Source organism: Mobula birostris, chromosome 3 (genome assembly GCF_030028105.1).
Source record: "Mobula birostris isolate sMobBir1 chromosome 3, sMobBir1.hap1, whole genome shotgun sequence".
Classification (NCBI taxonomy): Eukaryota; Metazoa; Chordata; class Chondrichthyes; order Myliobatiformes; family Myliobatidae; genus Mobula; species Mobula birostris.
The window spans coordinates 200934766-200952737 of record NC_092372.1 but is presented as its reverse complement, the minus strand read 5'-3'; the positions used below and the strand labels follow the sequence as shown (position 1 = coordinate 200952737).

At 42.3% G+C, this 17972-nt stretch overlaps 2 protein-coding genes across 4 annotated transcripts in view; one reads left to right on the top strand and one right to left on the bottom strand.

Moving 5' to 3' along the window:
* The window catches only part of pitrm1 (pitrilysin metallopeptidase 1), a 121182-nt gene that overhangs the window by 28909 nt on the left and 74301 nt on the right, over positions 1–17972 (bottom strand). The window lies entirely within an intron of this gene.
* The window catches only part of LOC140195531 (ATP-dependent 6-phosphofructokinase, platelet type-like), a 128387-nt gene that overhangs the window by 95725 nt on the left and 14690 nt on the right, over positions 1–17972 (top strand). For 2 of the 3 annotated variants that reach the window (XM_072254000.1, XM_072253999.1), the window contains exons 17-18: positions 3407–3571; positions 12916–12977. In XM_072254000.1, coding sequence (XP_072110101.1) covers positions 3407–3571; positions 12916–12977 — 227 coding nt within the window. Of the gene's footprint in view, positions 1–1031; positions 1185–3406; positions 3572–12915; positions 12978–17972 lie in introns of all 3 variants that reach the window. The other variant, XM_072254001.1, reaches the window with a different exon arrangement.

Genomic DNA, 17972 nt, shown 5'->3' with positions numbered 1-17972 from the left:
GTGGGCTTGCTATGTTGGTGCCAGAAGTGTAGCAACACTTATAGGCTGCCCAGCACAATCCTCGCAAATTCATTTGACACCAACAACACATGTCACTATTTGTTTTGATGTACGTGTGATAAACAAAGCTGATCTCTTTTATGTGCAAACAACAGGAATTCTGCAGATGCTGGAAATTCTCTTTTATATCTCTTTTCTAAGGTTAATGCAATTTGCACCTGTAGAAGTTTAATTCGCATTTCAAATTCTGGGAAATCCTATCGATTACTTACTCAGCTGTAATATAGTGTTTTTTTTTGCCCATTTACGCTGCTGGCATTTAGGGCAGCAATTAAGGTCCTTCAACTCCAGAGGTGTTCAGGGCACCTTCATCATGTCAGTAGCCTCCTCTCTGTTTTCACTGCTGTCAGTCGCACAAGTCCCAGATGGAGGTTGCGGAATACCATCACACTCAGATGTAGAAGGATTCGTTATTGCTGTTTCTGTAACAATTTTGTTTTACCAGTCTGGGTTGTTAGCCCTGAGCTGAACTTGGAGGACTGGTGGGTCATTCTACCCTTTGACCTGTTGGCATGGGTGACCCTACCAAGAGCCAAAGCTTAAATCCCAGACTGCAGCCAACATAGCTCTCCAGAATGAGGCATGCAAGCCTCCAAACACAATGACAAGCTGTTGGTCCTCTTGGAGGTGTAATATTGTATTTTGTCCTTAATGTAACTTTCAAAATTATGATGGAATGTTGCTTGTGCATGTGACTAATAATTTACACATCTATCCCTTACATTCCTGTGTTCTCAGAATCACTCTTGTGACATTATTTATTCAGACCAGCTTCTGAATGTGTGTTTCAGTGTACGCTGCCTTGTATGTTGCAGCTGCTTTGCATATGCTTTTGCTTGACGTACTTGCTAATGGGAAGCCAAACTTCTCCTCACATGTAAAGCAATATGATAAGATAGGTATCGTTGTACTACAGTAGTGCAACAGTCAAACATAAGCAAAGTTCAATTGTTTTTATTCTGGCCATCCAGGCATATGAAGCATTGCTGCAATTGTATAATTCTCGTGATTCTATTGAGGAGTTTTGCATCCCTATGTGTGTTGTGCCCGCTACCATAAGTAATAATGTGCCAGGTACTGATAATACTGTTGGGGCTGACACTGCTATCAATATGATTGTGGAGGTAAGTCCCATCTTTTTAAGCTTCAATTGTGGCTAAGCTTTTAAATTGATGCCTCTTGCTTAAAAATCATTGCGATGTGCACTTGGCAGAGCAAACTGCTTTTGTAATCCATTGTGGTGCTGCTGTGTTGCTATTTTCAAATTATTCTACTTTGCTGAGAAAATACTGTAAATATGGCAGAATGCAATTTTACAGGAATATGATTTATCTCGAAGTATTTTGCATTTTGAAGTGAGCTAGACAGGGCCTTATTTAATTCACTGGATATAGAACGTGGAACAGTACTGCACAGAAACGGGTATGTTGGTCCACAGTGTTGTGCTGAACCAATTGAATTAGTAATCAAATTAGCTGACTAATCCCTTCTGCCTGTACAATGTCCATATCCTATGGAACAGCTTTTATTTTTTTGCTCAGCAGTCTCATTTCCTCTACCCAAGGACGCACTGCTCTGACTCATCTTCAGAAAAGGTTTCTACAGGTGCTAGCCAGTCACTGCAGCCTGCTAACTTTCGATCTCCATCCTTGCAGAGATACCTCTCACCAAGTATCTTCCTCACTGAAGCCCTCTCGCTCACTAAAGCCTGCTGATAACTTAGGCAGCACTGAGTATTTTCTCTGGCTGACTTCTTTCACACCTCACCAACCCCCAGACTCTATCAACTTCACCCGCCAGACAGCCTGAAGGCCTGGTCCAGGTGTTCTGACCACTCCATCAAATATACAGTTTTTTTGTTGTTAGTCGTACAACATAAAATGCTGCAGCACAGTACAGGCCCTTTGGCGCTCAGTGTTGTGCTGACCTTTTAATCTACTAAGATCAATCTAATACATAGCCCTCCATTTTTCTATTATCTGTGTGCCTATGCCCCTAATATATCTACTTCTACCACCATCCCTCTCAGGGCTTTCCATGCACCCACCACTCTCTGTGTAAAGAACTTACTTTTTGATATCCCCCTATACTTCCCTCCAATCATCTTAAAATAACACTTGCAACACGCTGGAGGAACTCAGCAGGTCGGGCAGCATCCGTGGAAATGAGTCGACGTTTCGGGCCGGAACCCTTCGTCAGGACTGTAGAGGGAAGGGCAGAGGCCCTATAAAGAAGTTGGGGGGAGGGTCCTTCTTTATAGGACCTCTGCCCCTTCCCTCTACAGTCCTGATGAAGGGTTCAGGCCTGAAACGTTGGCTGATCGTTTCCACGGATGCTGCCCGACCTGCTGAGTTCCTTCAGCGTGTTGTGAGTGTTGCTTTGACCCCAGCATCTGCAGATTATTTTGTGTTTATAATCATCTTAAAATTATGCCCCTTTGTATTAGGCATTTCCACTCTGGGGGGAAAAAGATTCTGTCCGTCCTCTCCATCTATGCTTCTTGTTTGATAACATTCAAATCTTTCGCAGATTTAGATGCTATCAGATGTACCAGCATTTATCACTCATCCTTGATTACCCCTGAAGTGAGGAGGCGGTTAAGAGTTACCTGATTGATTGATTGCTCTCTTGTAATTACATCGTCCTGCTCGGGCAAGGACATCAGTGAACCGGATAGATTACTAATTTGGCATCAACCAGGAGATCCCATGATTGTTGCTCTAGTGGTTTACGGTAGTCAGGGTGTTTTCATGGTCATTATCATTTTTGTTTCCAAGTTTTTTAATTAATTGCATTTAAGTTTCCCAACTGTCCTGGTGGTTCAAGATTAGATCTCAAGAATAATGGTCCATGCTTCTGGAGATTATTCCAGTAAATTCAAAAATATTCCTGCAACCAAGAGTTCTATAAACTTAAAGAACTCTAAATTGGAGATCAAAATAATTTTAGTGTACCTGCATTATAAAGGTTATTTTCTAAAATATAAGCAAGTTTTAAAATTTGCGATAAAATAACTTGTTTGTTTAGAATGATTTGCTGTTTTTATTGTAGTGTGAGTGTAGGTAGTCTAAAAAGATTGAAAACAAGATAATGTGGAGAAAATAATTAAATTCTGGAGTGTGCATCAAGTGAAATATTTATTCTATGAAAATAACATAAAAATTGCTTGATAATCTTGCCAATCTTATAATTTTTTTTTAAGTAGTGAGTAAACCACTCTGGTCTTTTTAGGGAATATTGAATATTTAGTTTAAGGTTTAAGATGCTTTTGTAGGGTCACACTAGTAGACCAGGACTGTGAACGATTACGTACAGTTTATATGCTAACGGGATATATTTCTGATAGACATGTGATCGTATCAAGCAATCAGCGAGCGGAACAAAGCGCCGTGTTTTCATTATTGAGACGATGGGCGGATATTGTGGCTATTTGGCGAGCATGAGTGGCCTGTCCGCGGGGGCTGATGTGTCATACATCTTTGAGGAGAAGTTCGACATCCATGAGTTGCAGGTTAGCTTCGGAATTTTCATTTCTTTTTAAATAGTAAACATTTAACTTTCAAGTGTTGTTTGTGCAGCTGTTCCTTAAAGTCAACATTTTGAAAAATGCAGGGGGTGTGTGTGTGTGTGCACGCACATGGCTGTGAGGGTTTATGCATTTCATGTATTTGAGGCTGACGGGTCTGAAGCAGTAGAGACTATTACGAGGTCAGTAAACTATATGAAGAAAGGACCTTCTGCAGAATTCAATTGTAGGGCTCTCTTAAGTGGAGTTCCTGCTCACAGCCTAATTGACAGGCAATGTGTTGACCCATTACTCCCATATCAGGTTTTCCAGACATTTTCATAGGCACAAGATGTGGAGTCTTGTCAAACGTTCTGTGAACTATGCCCCCTACCACATCGTGCCTTGGGTGTGTTTGATCTATTTTTAATCATTGCCTCAGCAGCTGTAGTTATCTCTGAGTGCTTTTTTTAAATGGATGGAGAGCAACATGGAAAGAACCATTCCATTTAAGACTCAAATGGAGACCAAAGACCAAATTGTTTCCAAATAAGGAGTGCAGGTATTGCTTTAACCTTGTAATTGTCCTTACTACAGTCAGAACTAAGATGCCAGTAATTTCTTCTCCCTTCTTTAAAGATTTCTTCAGAACCAGCCACAGCAATCTGATAAACTTTACTTTCATTGTGTATATTTCACTTGTCCTAAACTTTTGATTTCCTTTGGGAAATCAAATAAGGAGTCTTTCTGCTCTGCCAGTGTTTAACATCCTGTTCTGGTTTCTTTTGAGCAGAGATCAGTATCACATTCACCAGTCCTGTTCGTCTTCTTTCCCTTGTGCTGCTGCTCTTTCTTAAAGCCCATCACCCTTACTGGGGCACAGGCTGCCAACGGCAGCTCTCCAGAGTCCTCTGTCCTGGGCTGATGGTTGATCGGCCCTGTGGCTTCTGCTTTCACTGCACAACTTCGTACGTCTTCTCACAGGAGATCATCCCTCTCCTAGTAGTGAGGTATTTGGAGCTTCTGTTGGTGTTTCTGTAGCCCTGGGGTTGCTATCCCTATGCCCAACCCTCCTCCTTTTGCAGCTGGGTTTGGGATGATCCCTGGCAGAGTCTTCCTCTTGTGCAGGCCAGTTTTAACCTGTGTATTTTTCTTAGAAGATTGCTTATTCCGAGACTACTTATTCTTTGAACCTTAATTAAAACCACGCTTTGTAACCTTCAAAACAAAACGATTTGCCCTCTCTTTTTCATTCTTAGTGTCCCATCATTTTTGTTTGTGTTATTCCCTACAGATCTATCAGCCCAAGCCCAGATACATTTCATTTAGGATAACATTTACAATTTGATATTTTGGGAATCCTTTCATGCTAAGTGCAAGGTGGGGCGGGGGGAGCTTTGTCTAAATTTTGTTGGATCGTCATTGTTCAGGGTGAACGATTGCATTTCTTCCTTTCGTCACTCTGTGCCAATGCCTGCCACTCAGTGATGGCATTGGAAATGAGCAGTAAAGTGGTAACATTTTGCAAGTGTTGGCTTTTAACTATTCAAGTGAAATGTTTTACGCATGCACGCCAATTTTCAGTTTGAAGAGTTTGAAAAATGTTTTTCCAGTTGAATTTTAACAGTTGGCTGTAGACTTTCAGCTCATTGCATATGCTGCACTTTCTCACCGGCTCTAGAGCAAGCACCCCTATAACTAAAAGACACCATACTATGAGAGGCTTTATTACTGTATGTATCCTTGAATACAAAATATGACCTCAGAAAGACACTTGGCCGTGAAATTATGCAAGGTTCTCCTTACCTCCTTCCTCATTTTCACACTAATTTTCCCCATGTAGAAAGCTCCACATGAGAACGTGAGGAATAGAATCAGTCGGCTATTTCTCTGTTTGGTCTGTACTGCCATTTAATAAGATTGTAGCTGTTCTCATCTTGGCCTCAGCTCCTCTGCCCTGCCAATTTTCTGGAAGGCTTGACTGCCCTCACTTCGGAGAGTCTGATCACCTGGCTGTACTTCTACTCCCTGAGCATAGGCAGAGACTGAAGACTGCAGCACCAGCAGTGAGAACCAAGAAGGTTTGGACAGGGGAAGCACAGGAGCGCCTACAGGACTGCTTTGAATCGATGGACTGGATTGTATTCAGGGATTCATCTCCGAATCTGGATGAGTATGCTGCAGTTGTTACCGACTTCATCAAAACCTGAGTGGATCATCTTTTGCCTGGGAAAACTTCCTGTACATTCCAAAACTAAAAACCGTGGATGAACCGGAATGTACAGTGTCTGCTGAGGGCTTAATCTGTTACATTTAAGTCTGGTGATCCAGGTCTGTATGAGAAAACCAGGTATGACTTGCACAGAGCTATTTCAAGGGTGAAGAGACAATTCCGAATGAGGTTAGAGGTGACATTGGATGCTTGCAACTTTGGCAGCATTTGCAAGACATTACTTCCTACAAAGCAAGACCCAATAGCACAAATGGCAGTGAGTTTCGTTGCCAGATGAGCTCAATGCCTTCTATGCTGCTTTGAAAGAGAGAATATAACTACAGCTATGAAGATCCTTGCTGCACCCGGTGACCCTGTGATCCCTCTCTTGGAGGCTGATGTTAGGCTGTCTTTAGAGAGGGTGAACCTGTGCAAGGTGGAAGGCCCTGATGCCAACCATCTGGCGGGAGTATCAAGGACATTTTCAACCTCTCACTGTTAAAGTCAGAAGTTCCCACCTGCATCAAAAAGGCAACAATTAAAACAGTGCCCAAGAAGAGCAGTGTGAGCTGCCTTAATGATTATTGCCCAGTAGCACTCACATCTACAGTGATCAAATGCTTTGAGTGGTTGGTTGTGGCCAGAAACAACAACTGCCTTGGCAAGGACCTGGACCCACTGTAATTTGCCTTTTGCCACAATAGGTCTATGGCAGATGTAATCTCAATGGCTCTTCACAAGGCCTTAAATCACCTGGACAATACAAACACCTATATCAGGGTGCTGTTTGTTGATTATCCTTGATGGGGTTTAACAGCATCATTCCAACAATCCTAATCAATATTACAGAACCTGGGTCTCTTCCTCTGCAATTGGCTGCTCGACTTCCTAACCAGAAGACCACAGTCTGTGCAGATTGGTGATAATAACGCCTCCTCGCCGATGATCAAAACTGGCACACTTCAGGGGTGTGTGTTTAGCCCACTGCTCTACTCTCTTTATACCCCTGATTGTGTGGCCAGGTATAGCTCAAATACCATCTATAAATTTGCTGATAATCCAAACTTTGTTGATAGATCTCGGATGGAGATGAGAGGGCGTACCAACTGGTTAAGTGGTGTTGCAGCAACAACCTTGTTGTCAGTAGGAGTAAGATGAAAGAGCTGGTTGTGGATTTCGGGAAGGGTAAGATGAGAGAACACAAACCAATCCTCATAGAGGGGCCAGAATTGCAGAGAGTGAGCAATTTCAAGTTCCTGGGTATCTACCTCTGGGTATCAAGCTCTGAGGATCTACCTTGGTCCTAACATATCAATGCAGCTCTAAAGAAGGCAAGACAGTGGCTATGCTTCATAAGGAGCTTGAAGAGATTAGGCCTGTTGACTAAAACACTCAAACTTCTGTAGCTCTACGTAGGAGAGCATTTTGACAGGTTGTGTCACTGTCTGGTATGGGGGTGGGAGGGATGGTGGGTGTTACTGCACAGAACTGAAAGAAGCTACAGAAAGTCGTAACGTTAGTCAGCTCCATCTTGGGTACTAGCCTTCATAGTACCCAAGACATCTTCAAGGAGCGGTGCCTCAGAAAGGCGGTGTCCATTATTAAGGACCCCCATCACCCAGAGCATCGCTATCAGAAAGGAGGTATAGAAGCCTGAAGGCATCAGTCAGTGATTCAGGAACAGTTTCTTCCCCTCTGCCATCCGATTCCTAAATGGGCATTGAACCCATGAACTCTACCTCACTTCTTTTAATATACAATATATTATTTCTGTTTTTGTATTATTTTTAATCTATTTATTATACATATATATACTTTCTACTTTTTTTCTTTCTGTATTATAATGTGCTGCATTGAACCGCTGCTGCTAAGTTAACAAATTCCACGACACATGCCAGTGATAAACCTGATTTAGATTCTGATTCTGCTAATGGCCTAGAAGTCTATACCTCAGTACTGAGTATATTCAGTGAATCACCTCTGCAGTTCCCTGTGGCAGAAATTCCAAAGAAATTTCTGTAGCTATGCCTTAGAAAAAATTGATTTTTTGTTTTCTATGCACCACCAGGAGACATCTTTACCTTGCCAACCTTTGCCAGAAGCAATATCCTCTGCATTCACCTTCTCTCTTTCTCAGCCAGAACAATTTCTTCCTCATCTTCTATTCTGCCATCCTCTGCATTCAATAGATCATTCTCCATTAAGTTCCATCACCAATGCGATTCTACAATCAGATACATTTTCTACCACCTTCCCCTTTCGGCACTTTGAAGGGATTATGTTGCTGTGACTTTTTTTTCATCTCCACCTCCCGTCCCCCACCCCTTGTAGAGGCATGGAGTCATATAGCACAGAAACAGGCCTTTCAGCCCTCTACTTCCACAGGAGTCTTTTTGATACTAATCCTATCTCCTTCCTTTATGACTATTCCCATTTGCCCACATTAGGTCTCTTGTTCTGTGCCTTGCCTATTTAAGTATCTGTCCAAATACTTCCTAACCTTGGTGACTGTATCAGATTCCAATGCCCCCCTCTGGCAGCATGTTCCAAATACCAACCACTCCGTGCAATAAAAAAATATTCTGCTAGAATCAACCTTAAAAACTCTTTCCTCTCCTTAATTGAATGGTCTCTTGTCTTTGATACTCCTTTGAAAGCTTTGACTGTCTTCCTGATCATTACTCCTCAGAATCTATATATTTCTGTTATGTATTATAACTTCAAAACATTAAACTAATCCATAGAAGGACACAGGAGTCCAAAATGTGAGTCTAACTTTGTTGTTTAAGCGAGGCATGTACAGTATATATCATGTGGTAACATGATGACGTATGGACCTCACATATTTATACATAATGAAGTATTTAAACAAACAAGAGTGCTTATATATACACACACACACACACACACACACACACACACACACACACACACACACATATTAAATGCACAACAATACTTTGTCACCAAACAGTTGATACTAGAATGTACAATCATCACAGCGATATTTGATTCTGCACTTCCCGCTCCCTGGATTACAAATATTAAATATTAAAAAATATTTAAAATAGTAAAAATTAGTAAATATTAAAAATTTAAATGATAAATCATAAATAGAAAATAGAAAAATGGAAAGTAAGGTAGTGCAAAAAAACCGAGAAGCAGGTCCGGATATTTGGAGGGTACGGCCCAGATCCGGGTCAGGATCCGTTCAGCAGTCTTATCACAGTTGGAAAGAAGCTTCCATCATTTCACCTCTCTGAAAATTGGAAATATTGACTCTTCTCAATAGATGCAGCTGGACCTACACAGGTTTAGTAATATTTTTCTTTTCAAATTTCTAGGATCTGAAGTTTTTGTAATATATTTATTTGTCCTTGCATTTAGCAAAATAATGCAAATTATTCTGTAGCATTTAAAACTAACAGAATAATTGCAACTCCCTGCAGAACCAGCTTACCACCTTTCCATAAGAAGGTGGTGGTGAGTGAGAGGTTTAGATAAAAATTGCATTGATTGAGGTGGAAGTGCACTCTGTTTGTCTCTGTCCAGTTTTATGTTTTAGAACAGTCTCTCCCAGGTGTAACACTATCACTGTTGCTGTACTCGTTCACTGAATTAAGAGGCTATTTAACAGGGTTTGATCTCTTGAATAATTTAAGGTGGCATGTGAGACATTTGGCCAGCAGGCCACATTTATCGCTGAATGCACACTGAAAGGCAAACTGTATCTATCACCACAGATGCAATGATGGTTTAAACGGGGACAGGACTAGGAATTAGCACAGTAGAACATCTACATTCTCCACTGTGCTGATGTGTTTCCTATGGAGATTGAAAGAGCAGACTTGCTGTTGAATTTAGAGCAAAATTAAAGAAGTACATGAAACTAAAGAATAAAAGCAAAGAATGCTGAAATTCTTAGCAGGTCAGGTGGGATTCCTGGAGGAGAGAAACAGCAGATGTTTCAATCCAGACTTTTCCTCAGGACAATATGCAAGGTTCGTCGAACATCACTGTTCCACTTGCACTGAGTGGTTCTGGACCTGAAGCATTGACCGTGTTTCTCTCCTCACAGATGCTGCCTGATCTGCTAAGCGCTTGCAGGATTCTTTAGCATCCTATTTCAACACCTGCAGTTTTTGCTTCAAACCCAATAATAATTTTGTGTTTCTATATGTGTTCAACACATTCATTTTCACAAAGTAAAGACTAGATCATATTGGGCAGATGTAACAAAAGGAACATTGTGTAAAATAAATAGCTTGTATTTTGTTACTTTGACTCGTGAATCTTTGACTAACGCTGAAAGATGATATTATGTCATGTTGCTAGTTCTCAGTTACAATTTGGAAGCCATGACATGCTAGGGAGTCTGGTAATTTACCTAGAGCTTGATACTTCAACTTGATGCTAAGAAAAGAGATAGCAAAACTTTTTATACATTATATATGACTGCCTGTTACACCTGCTGGTGTTTAGGGCAGCAGTGAAGGTCCTGTGTCTGTGTCTGTCAGTGTTCAGAGCCAACTTCATTGTGCCAATAGCTTCCTCTTGGTTTTCACTACTTTTATTTGTGGTCGAGACTCAGGAATACTGTTGCATACAGATATAGAAGGGTTCCTCCCTGCTGCTTCCGTCACTGTTTTGTTCGACCAGTCACTGCAGAACCAGTGGACCATTGTTAGTCTGGCCTCTACCCTTTGACCTGTTTGACTTGGGTGACCTCATCAACAGTCAAAGCATATAGCCTTGACTCTGACCCGAGATTCATTGGTCATGATCTTCCAAGAATCCCTTGATTCTGGCATGGTCCCAGAGGACTGCAAGATTGCAAATGTCACTTCCCACTTTAAGGAGGGAGGAAGGCAAAAGAAAGGAAATTGTAGGCCAGTTAGCCTAACCTCAGTGGTTGGGAAAGTGTTGGTCTATTGTTAAGGATGAAGTTTTGAGGTACTTGGAGACTAATGACAAAATAAGTCAAAGTCAGCATGGTTTCTCTAAAGGGAAATCTTGCCTGACAAATCTGTTATAGTTCTTTGAGGAAGTAACAAGCAGGGTGGACAAAGAAGAGGCAGTGGATATCATTTACCTGGATTTTCAGAAAGCATTCGATGAGGTGCCACACGTGGGGCTGCTTAACAAGATAAAATCCTGTGGTGTCGCAGGAATGATACTGGCATGGATACTACAATGGCTGACAGGCTGGAGGCAGCAAGTGGGAATAAAAGGGGCCTTTTCCGGTTGGCTGCCAGTGACTACTGGTGTTTCTCAGGGGTCAGTATTGAGACCACTGCTTTTCACATTGTCAGTAATTTGGGTAATGGAACTGATGGCTTTGAGGCAAAGTTTGCGTATGATACGAAGATAGGTGGAAGGGTAGGTAGTGCCGAGGAAGCAATGCGATTGCCAAGGCCACATTCTTCTAAATTCCAGTGAGTACAGGCACAAAGCTGACAAACGCTCCTGATATGTTAACCTCTTCATTCCTGGAATCATCCTTGTGAACCTCCTCAGGACTCGCTACATTGACAAAACATCCTTTCTGAGATATGGGCCAAAAACTGTTGACAATACTCCAAGTGTGGTCTGACTAGTGTCTTATAAAAGCTCAGCATTATCTCCTTGCTTTTATATTCTATTCCCCTTGAAATAAATGCCATCATTGCATTTGCCTTCTTTACCACAGACTCAACTGGTAAATTAACCTTCTGGGAGTCTTAGATGAGGGCTCCTAATTCCCTATGCACCTCTGATGTTTGAACCTTCTCCCCATTCAGATAATAGTCTGCACTATTGTTCCTTTTATCAAAATGCATTATCATACATTTCTCAACACTGTATTCCATCTGCCACCTTTTTGCCCATTCTTCCAATTTGTCTGAGTTTCAAAGGTACATTTGATGTCAGAGAAATGTATACAATATACATCCTGACTGCTTGAACATTGTATTCTCCAGCTTAAGGTAAACTGGTCCCCCTCAATCCCCTTTCTCTCCTCCTCATCTGCTCATTTCTTCATAAATTCACCAACCTAGTTTCTTTCCCCTCCATGTACCCATCACCCCTGACTCTCACTGGTTCCCTTCTCTGACTATTCCTTCTCTCTCCCCACCTTCCTTCCTTGAAGCCAAGCTCCACCTCTCAGATTCCATTATCTTCAGCCTTTTGTCGCCATCACACATCACCTCCCAGCTTCTGTTACTACTTGCAGTCTCCCCTGCCGGTGGCAAGTAGATGGGGAACCATGCATCAACTGAATGATGTCACATGCTTGAAGGGCTGAATGACCCATCTCTGTATCTCTTGCACTTTGGCGCATTCAGTCTCTGAGCTTTATTAGTCACTTGGTGGGACAAAAATGGCCAAGTTACTATGTTGATTTAATTAATGAATTCACAGAATATAAATGTAATATTCATGGGAGCATTTATCTGTGTTTCCATCTGTGTAGAGATGGACACCCAAGGTAAGGAGATCTCAGGGATAGCTAATCCTTCAAGAAAGGTTCTTCAACTGGTTTCAGTGGGGGAGTCTCCACCAGCAGATTAATTGAAGACCACTTTGAGGTGGACTTCCAATTTCTAGTTTAGTCTTGCTTTCCTGGTCAAGCCCACACAGTTCCTGCAGTGTCCCCACATTGCATTTCAGGGTTGCAAGGGTGATCTTAAGTGAGTCTACACACTGATTGGCATTATTACTGCTGTACTCAGCAGCCTCTGCATACAGATCATGGCTACATTTCAACAAGCTGACACTTCAGATCTATCAGGTAGTGCGTAACAGCTATCACTACACAACTGAATATTTGGCTCAAATTTAGATTTTTTTTTTCCCCAAGCATTAAGATAGCTAATCGGTGTTTATAGCCAGAGGAGAAAATGTGTCCAATTAATATTTCACCTGATTTGTTTTCATTCTTTTATTTCTCTTCTAACCTGTGTGAATGAACTTTAAATATTGAACTTCAACCCTTGGGCTCCTGTGAACTGTGCTATGATTCTGATATTGCTGTTGTTCTCAACAGGGTTTGGTGAAGCTTACTGGCAAATGGGATAATATTTTATTTTCAGCCTTTCAATTAGTATAATCTTTAAATATGACAGTTGCTTTATGCCTTTCTAATTTTGTTTTTCAGTGCAATGTAGAACATTTGACAGCAAAGATGAAAACAAGTGTTCAGCGTGGTCTGGTACTCAGGTGAGAAATTTTAAAATATGATTTTTAGGGATTTCAGCTCTCTTGCCTATCTCTAATTACCTTTGAGAAGGCATCAGTGGGCTGCTCCTTTGAACCACTGCAGTCTTCTGGTGAAGTATTCTCACAGTGGTGTTGAAAGGACGCTTCAGGATTTAAACCCCATAACGATTTTCCTTGTTGGTATGTCGTTCAACTTGAAGGCAAACTGCAAGTGAAGGTGTCTCAAATCTGCAGATTCTGCAGATGCTGGAAATCTAGAGCGCGCACACAAAATGCTGGAGGAACTCAGCAGGTCAGGCAGCATCAATATAAATGGATAAACAGTCAACGCTTCAGGCCAGCATTCTCCTTCCGTACTGGGAAGGTAGGGGGAAGATGCCAGAATAAAAAGTTGGGGGGAGGGGGGAAGGAGGATTGCTAGGTGATAGGTGAAGCCAGGTGTGTTGGGAAAGGTAAAGGGCTGGAGAAGAAGGAATGTGATGATAGGAGAATGCATCATAGGAGAAAATAGGAGGAGGTGGAAGAAAGAATAGAAAGAAGGGGCTCCAGGACGAGCTGAGGAGATGACGTAAGAGGATAGAGTGGGGAATTGAAGGAGAGGGAAGGGGAGAGAGGAAAAGAGGGGGAAAACAAAGCAAAATAATTACCAAAAGAAGAAATTGATGTTCATTCTATCAGGCTGGAGGCTACCTAGACAGAATATGAGATTGCTGCTCCTCCACCCTGGTAGTGACATCATCGTGGCTGAAGAGGAGGCTATAGACTAACATGTCAGAATGGGGATAGGAACTAAGATAGTTGGGCACCGGGAGATTTAATTTTTTGGCGGATGGAGCAGAGGTGCTCAACAAAGCAGTCCACCAGTTTATGTTGGGTCTCACCAATGTAGAGGAGGCTGCATCGGGATCACCGGATACAATAGATGACCTCAACAGATTTACAGATGAGGTGTTGCTTCGGCTGGAAGGACTTCTTGGGACCCTGAATGGAGGTGAGGGAGGAGGTGAATGGGCAGGTGTAGCATTTCATTTGTTTGCAGAAATATGTGCTAGGAGGGAGATTAGTGGGAAGGGATGAATGGACAAGAGAATTTTAGAGGGAGCGATCCCTGTGGAAAGTGGAAAGTTTGGAGGGGCAGGATGGAAGTTAAGATGTGTTTGGTGGTAGGATCCCATTGCAGATGGCAGAAGTTGTAGAGAATGATGTGTTGGATGTAGAGGCTCATTGGTAGATGTGGACAAGAGGAACTCCACCCCTGTTAAGGTGGTGGAAATATGGGTGAGCACAAATGTCCGGAAATAGAGAAGATGCAGTTGAAAGCAGCTTCAACGGTGGAGGAAGGGAAGCCCCTTTCTTTGAAGGAGGAGAATATCTGATGTCCTGGAAAGGTAAGCCTCATTCTGAGAACAGATGTGGCAGAGATGAAAGAACTGAGAAAAGGGAATAGAATCCTTACAGGAGATAGGATTGGAAGAGGAATAGTCAAGATAACTATGGGAATTGGTAGGTTTATAAAAAATGTTGTTAGACAATTTGTCTCCAGTTTGTCAATACTATTGTGTTTATTTAAAAAGGAAAAGAAAACTTGCCAAAAATATCCTTTAGTCTTTTGCCATCTCAACATAAAACTAGTACTTGACAATTCCACCCTTGGAAAAATAGTCTATTTGTGCCTCGTTTTCTCCTTCCTTCTGCATTGATTCAGTTCCTCATAGTCCTTCAGACCTATTCTGCCATTCAGTAAAACCATGACTGGTCTAACCTTGGCCTCACCGCATTTCCTCAACCAGAAGTCTGTTGTCCAAATATCCATCCTGGGTTTTGGTATAGGCAGATGCATTAAGGACATTTCAGAGACTCTTAGGCACATGGATGACAGAAAAAAATGGAGAGCTGTGTTGGAGGAAAGAGTTAGATGATCTTGGAGTAGGTTAAAAGGTTGGCAAAATATCATGCACCGAAGGCCCAGTACTGTGCTGAAGTGATCTATCCTCTCTTGTGTAAGTCTTCAATGACTCGTTCTCCTCCAGCGTAGATGATTCCAAAGGTTCATTGTACTCTGTTCATAAGACAACTCATTAATTCCAGGAATCAGCCAACTGAATCTTCTGCTAAGCTGCTCTCAGTACAAGTCCGTCACTCCTTAAGGGGGGAAAAAAAAACTGTTGTTTTGAGTTTTACGGCATCTGGTAAATTGTGGTATCTGGCTACCCAGGGTCTTCATTTCAATTTTGTATTCACTCTAACATCCAGGGCAACTCCTTCAAGGTCACTTCAGAGTTCCATGTCTTATTCAGCTTTGTTTACCAGACTGTGTGCACTCTGCTACCCAGACAATAAACTTTAAAAAAAAAATGACTCAAGGGCTACCACTTGCACCCAAAAAATTGCAAACCCAGTTCCAGTGAGGCTGTTGGAAAAACATTGCCAACCTGCTGTCAGCCACATTCTCAACATTCCTTCAACAATCCCATTCAATAAACATGCTCAGCCTCATTTCTGTTCCCAGTGAGAATGCCCCTACAATATTATATCTGTTCTCACCCAGAGAGTTCACAGGCTATTTAAAATAAGAGCGAAAACTGTCAATGCTTAATCTTTATATTTAGGCTGGAGCAATTCTAAATCAGTTCTGGTAGAGGCAGGAATCTTCACATTTTAAAAAATGCCAGAATGAGAACTGAAGGGTTGTAACCTGCAGGGTGATGCATGCTGTGCTGACAGATGGATAATTCTCTTTCAGCTGCTTCAGACAGAATGAGCCAAATAGGGTCATACAGCACAGAGACCCAGCTGGCCTGTGTCGTCTGTGCTAGTCCCATTTGCCTGTATTTGGCTTGTCTCCCTGTTAAATCCTTCCTGTCCGTCTTTTGTCACTTAAATGTTGATGTACCCAACTTCAACCACCTCTGGTAAGATGGCAGTGCACTTGGTTGTAGCAGCCTCTCTGGGTCCAACAAATGGTGCGAATTAAACATTTTTCTTGTGCTTGCAAGACCCTGTTGGACGTTGCTAATTTTTTAAAATCAAGTCTGGTTCATTTGTTCCGTTCTGCCCTCATGAGGTGCTGTTTTGTAGGCAGTTTGTTTTGTATGAAGATCACTTTCTGTAAATAGGCTGTTTTTTTTTTCTCACATCATTTCCTGCATGGGTTAATTCAGATTTCAACTTGAAGCACACGGTGGAAAGACATCTATCTCCATCCACTCTTTATTTACCCTAGTAACAGCAAAATCTTTTCACGAGTAAGATCTCACTAAACACCCTGAAGGAAGCTTCTGGCTTGGTTGATTTTTGAGGTGTTTAACCCTCTGCCTAGCTTTATCCACGTGCAGTGTGAGGGCAACAGAGTGAAAAGATAACTTGTCTTCAAAGGCATTGCCAGTGGACTGGTGATGCGGCTGAATACCATATGCTAAAATGTCAGTTTTCAACCTGAACAAAGTCGATCACCCAGCCCTGGAAGTCAGGTCAGAATGCGGCTTATCAATTGTGTCTTAGTGACACTTGAACACATCCATGATTGGCATAGCTGCAGCATGGGCCCGCACCAGAGCTGAAGCAACAAGAATGAGAGCAGTGTACGCCAGGTGCAAAATGGAAATGTGAATGGAGAAAGCTCATATAGAGGCTACAGTAACCATATAACCATATAACAATTACAGCACAGAAACAGGCCATCTTGGCCCTTCTAGTCCGTGCCGAACTCTTACTGTCACCTGGTCCCACCGACCTGCACTCAAGCCCATAACCCTCCATTCCTTTCCTGTCCATGTAGCTGTCCAATTTAACTTTAAATGACAACATTGAACCTGCGTCAACCACTTGCTGGGAGCTCGTTCCACAGAGCTACCACTCTCTGAGTAAAGAAATTCCCCTCATGTTACCCCTAAGCTTTTGCCCTTTAACTCTCAACTCATGTCCTCTTGTTTGAATCTCCCCCACTCTCAATGGAAAAAGCCTATCCGCGTCAACTCTGTCTATCCCCCTCATAATTTTAAATACCTCTATCAAGCCCCCCTTGACCTTCTATGTTCCAAAGAATAAAGACCCAACTTGTTCAACCTAGTGTGTGGAGGAGCAAGAAGTAGAGACTTCCTTAGCAGAGGCAAAGCTGTATGAAGCAGCAGCTGACTTAGACACTGGTGGTCATCTCTCTGGGAAGGTGACTGGAGAACTGACCGTTGGTGCAAGCCCTCCAATTCAACACGGTTACTCAACAGAGGATGAAATAAAAGCAGACAAAGATAGGGACCAGATTCCTGTCATGCTTCACACCAGATCTTTCCCCAGTCCTCCTTTTGAGCCTTTCATCCTCTGCTTCAGATTCAACCCCAAAGAAAGATAAAGTAGAAAGTGAGAAGTGCCCAGGGTCCCCCTACCTGGAAACGTGGGTGTCCACCTCTAAATAAGAGCACACAATGACTGAACAGTGCATCGTGCATAAGTGGCTCACCTTTCAAAAGAAGCTACCACAGAACCAAATGCACACCCCTCACTCACTGCACCAGGCTGTGGTGATTGATAAATTATTACTGGAGAATAGTTTGAGTGAGACGCTGGGTCTGAGGCAGAGTCAGTCCAAATGTGGACAAGACAGTCAACCAGAGAGTGGTGGAGAAACTGAGGAGAAATCCTGAGGTAAATTTGGAGAAGCAGCAACAATATGTTTCAGAGTACAGATGGACACACAGTGCAGCAAGCTCCAGTGGACACCGGGGAACTGAGCCAAGAACCTATTAGACTCAGATACAGCTATAAATTCAGGGTCAGCACAATTACAGCAGAGCGTGGCAGGGAGCCAGCTGAGCATGTATCAGATGTAGCTACTTCCTCACACACTCTACCAATATGTTCTGGAACATCAGCCATTGCCAGTGGATTTGTTGTGGAGCCAATAGGAGGAGGGGTCCACTTACCCTTGCCAACCCTCATCGAGTGTGACCATATTCCCAGTAACAGGAATGAAATCCTAACTACTGAAGCTACATGTGG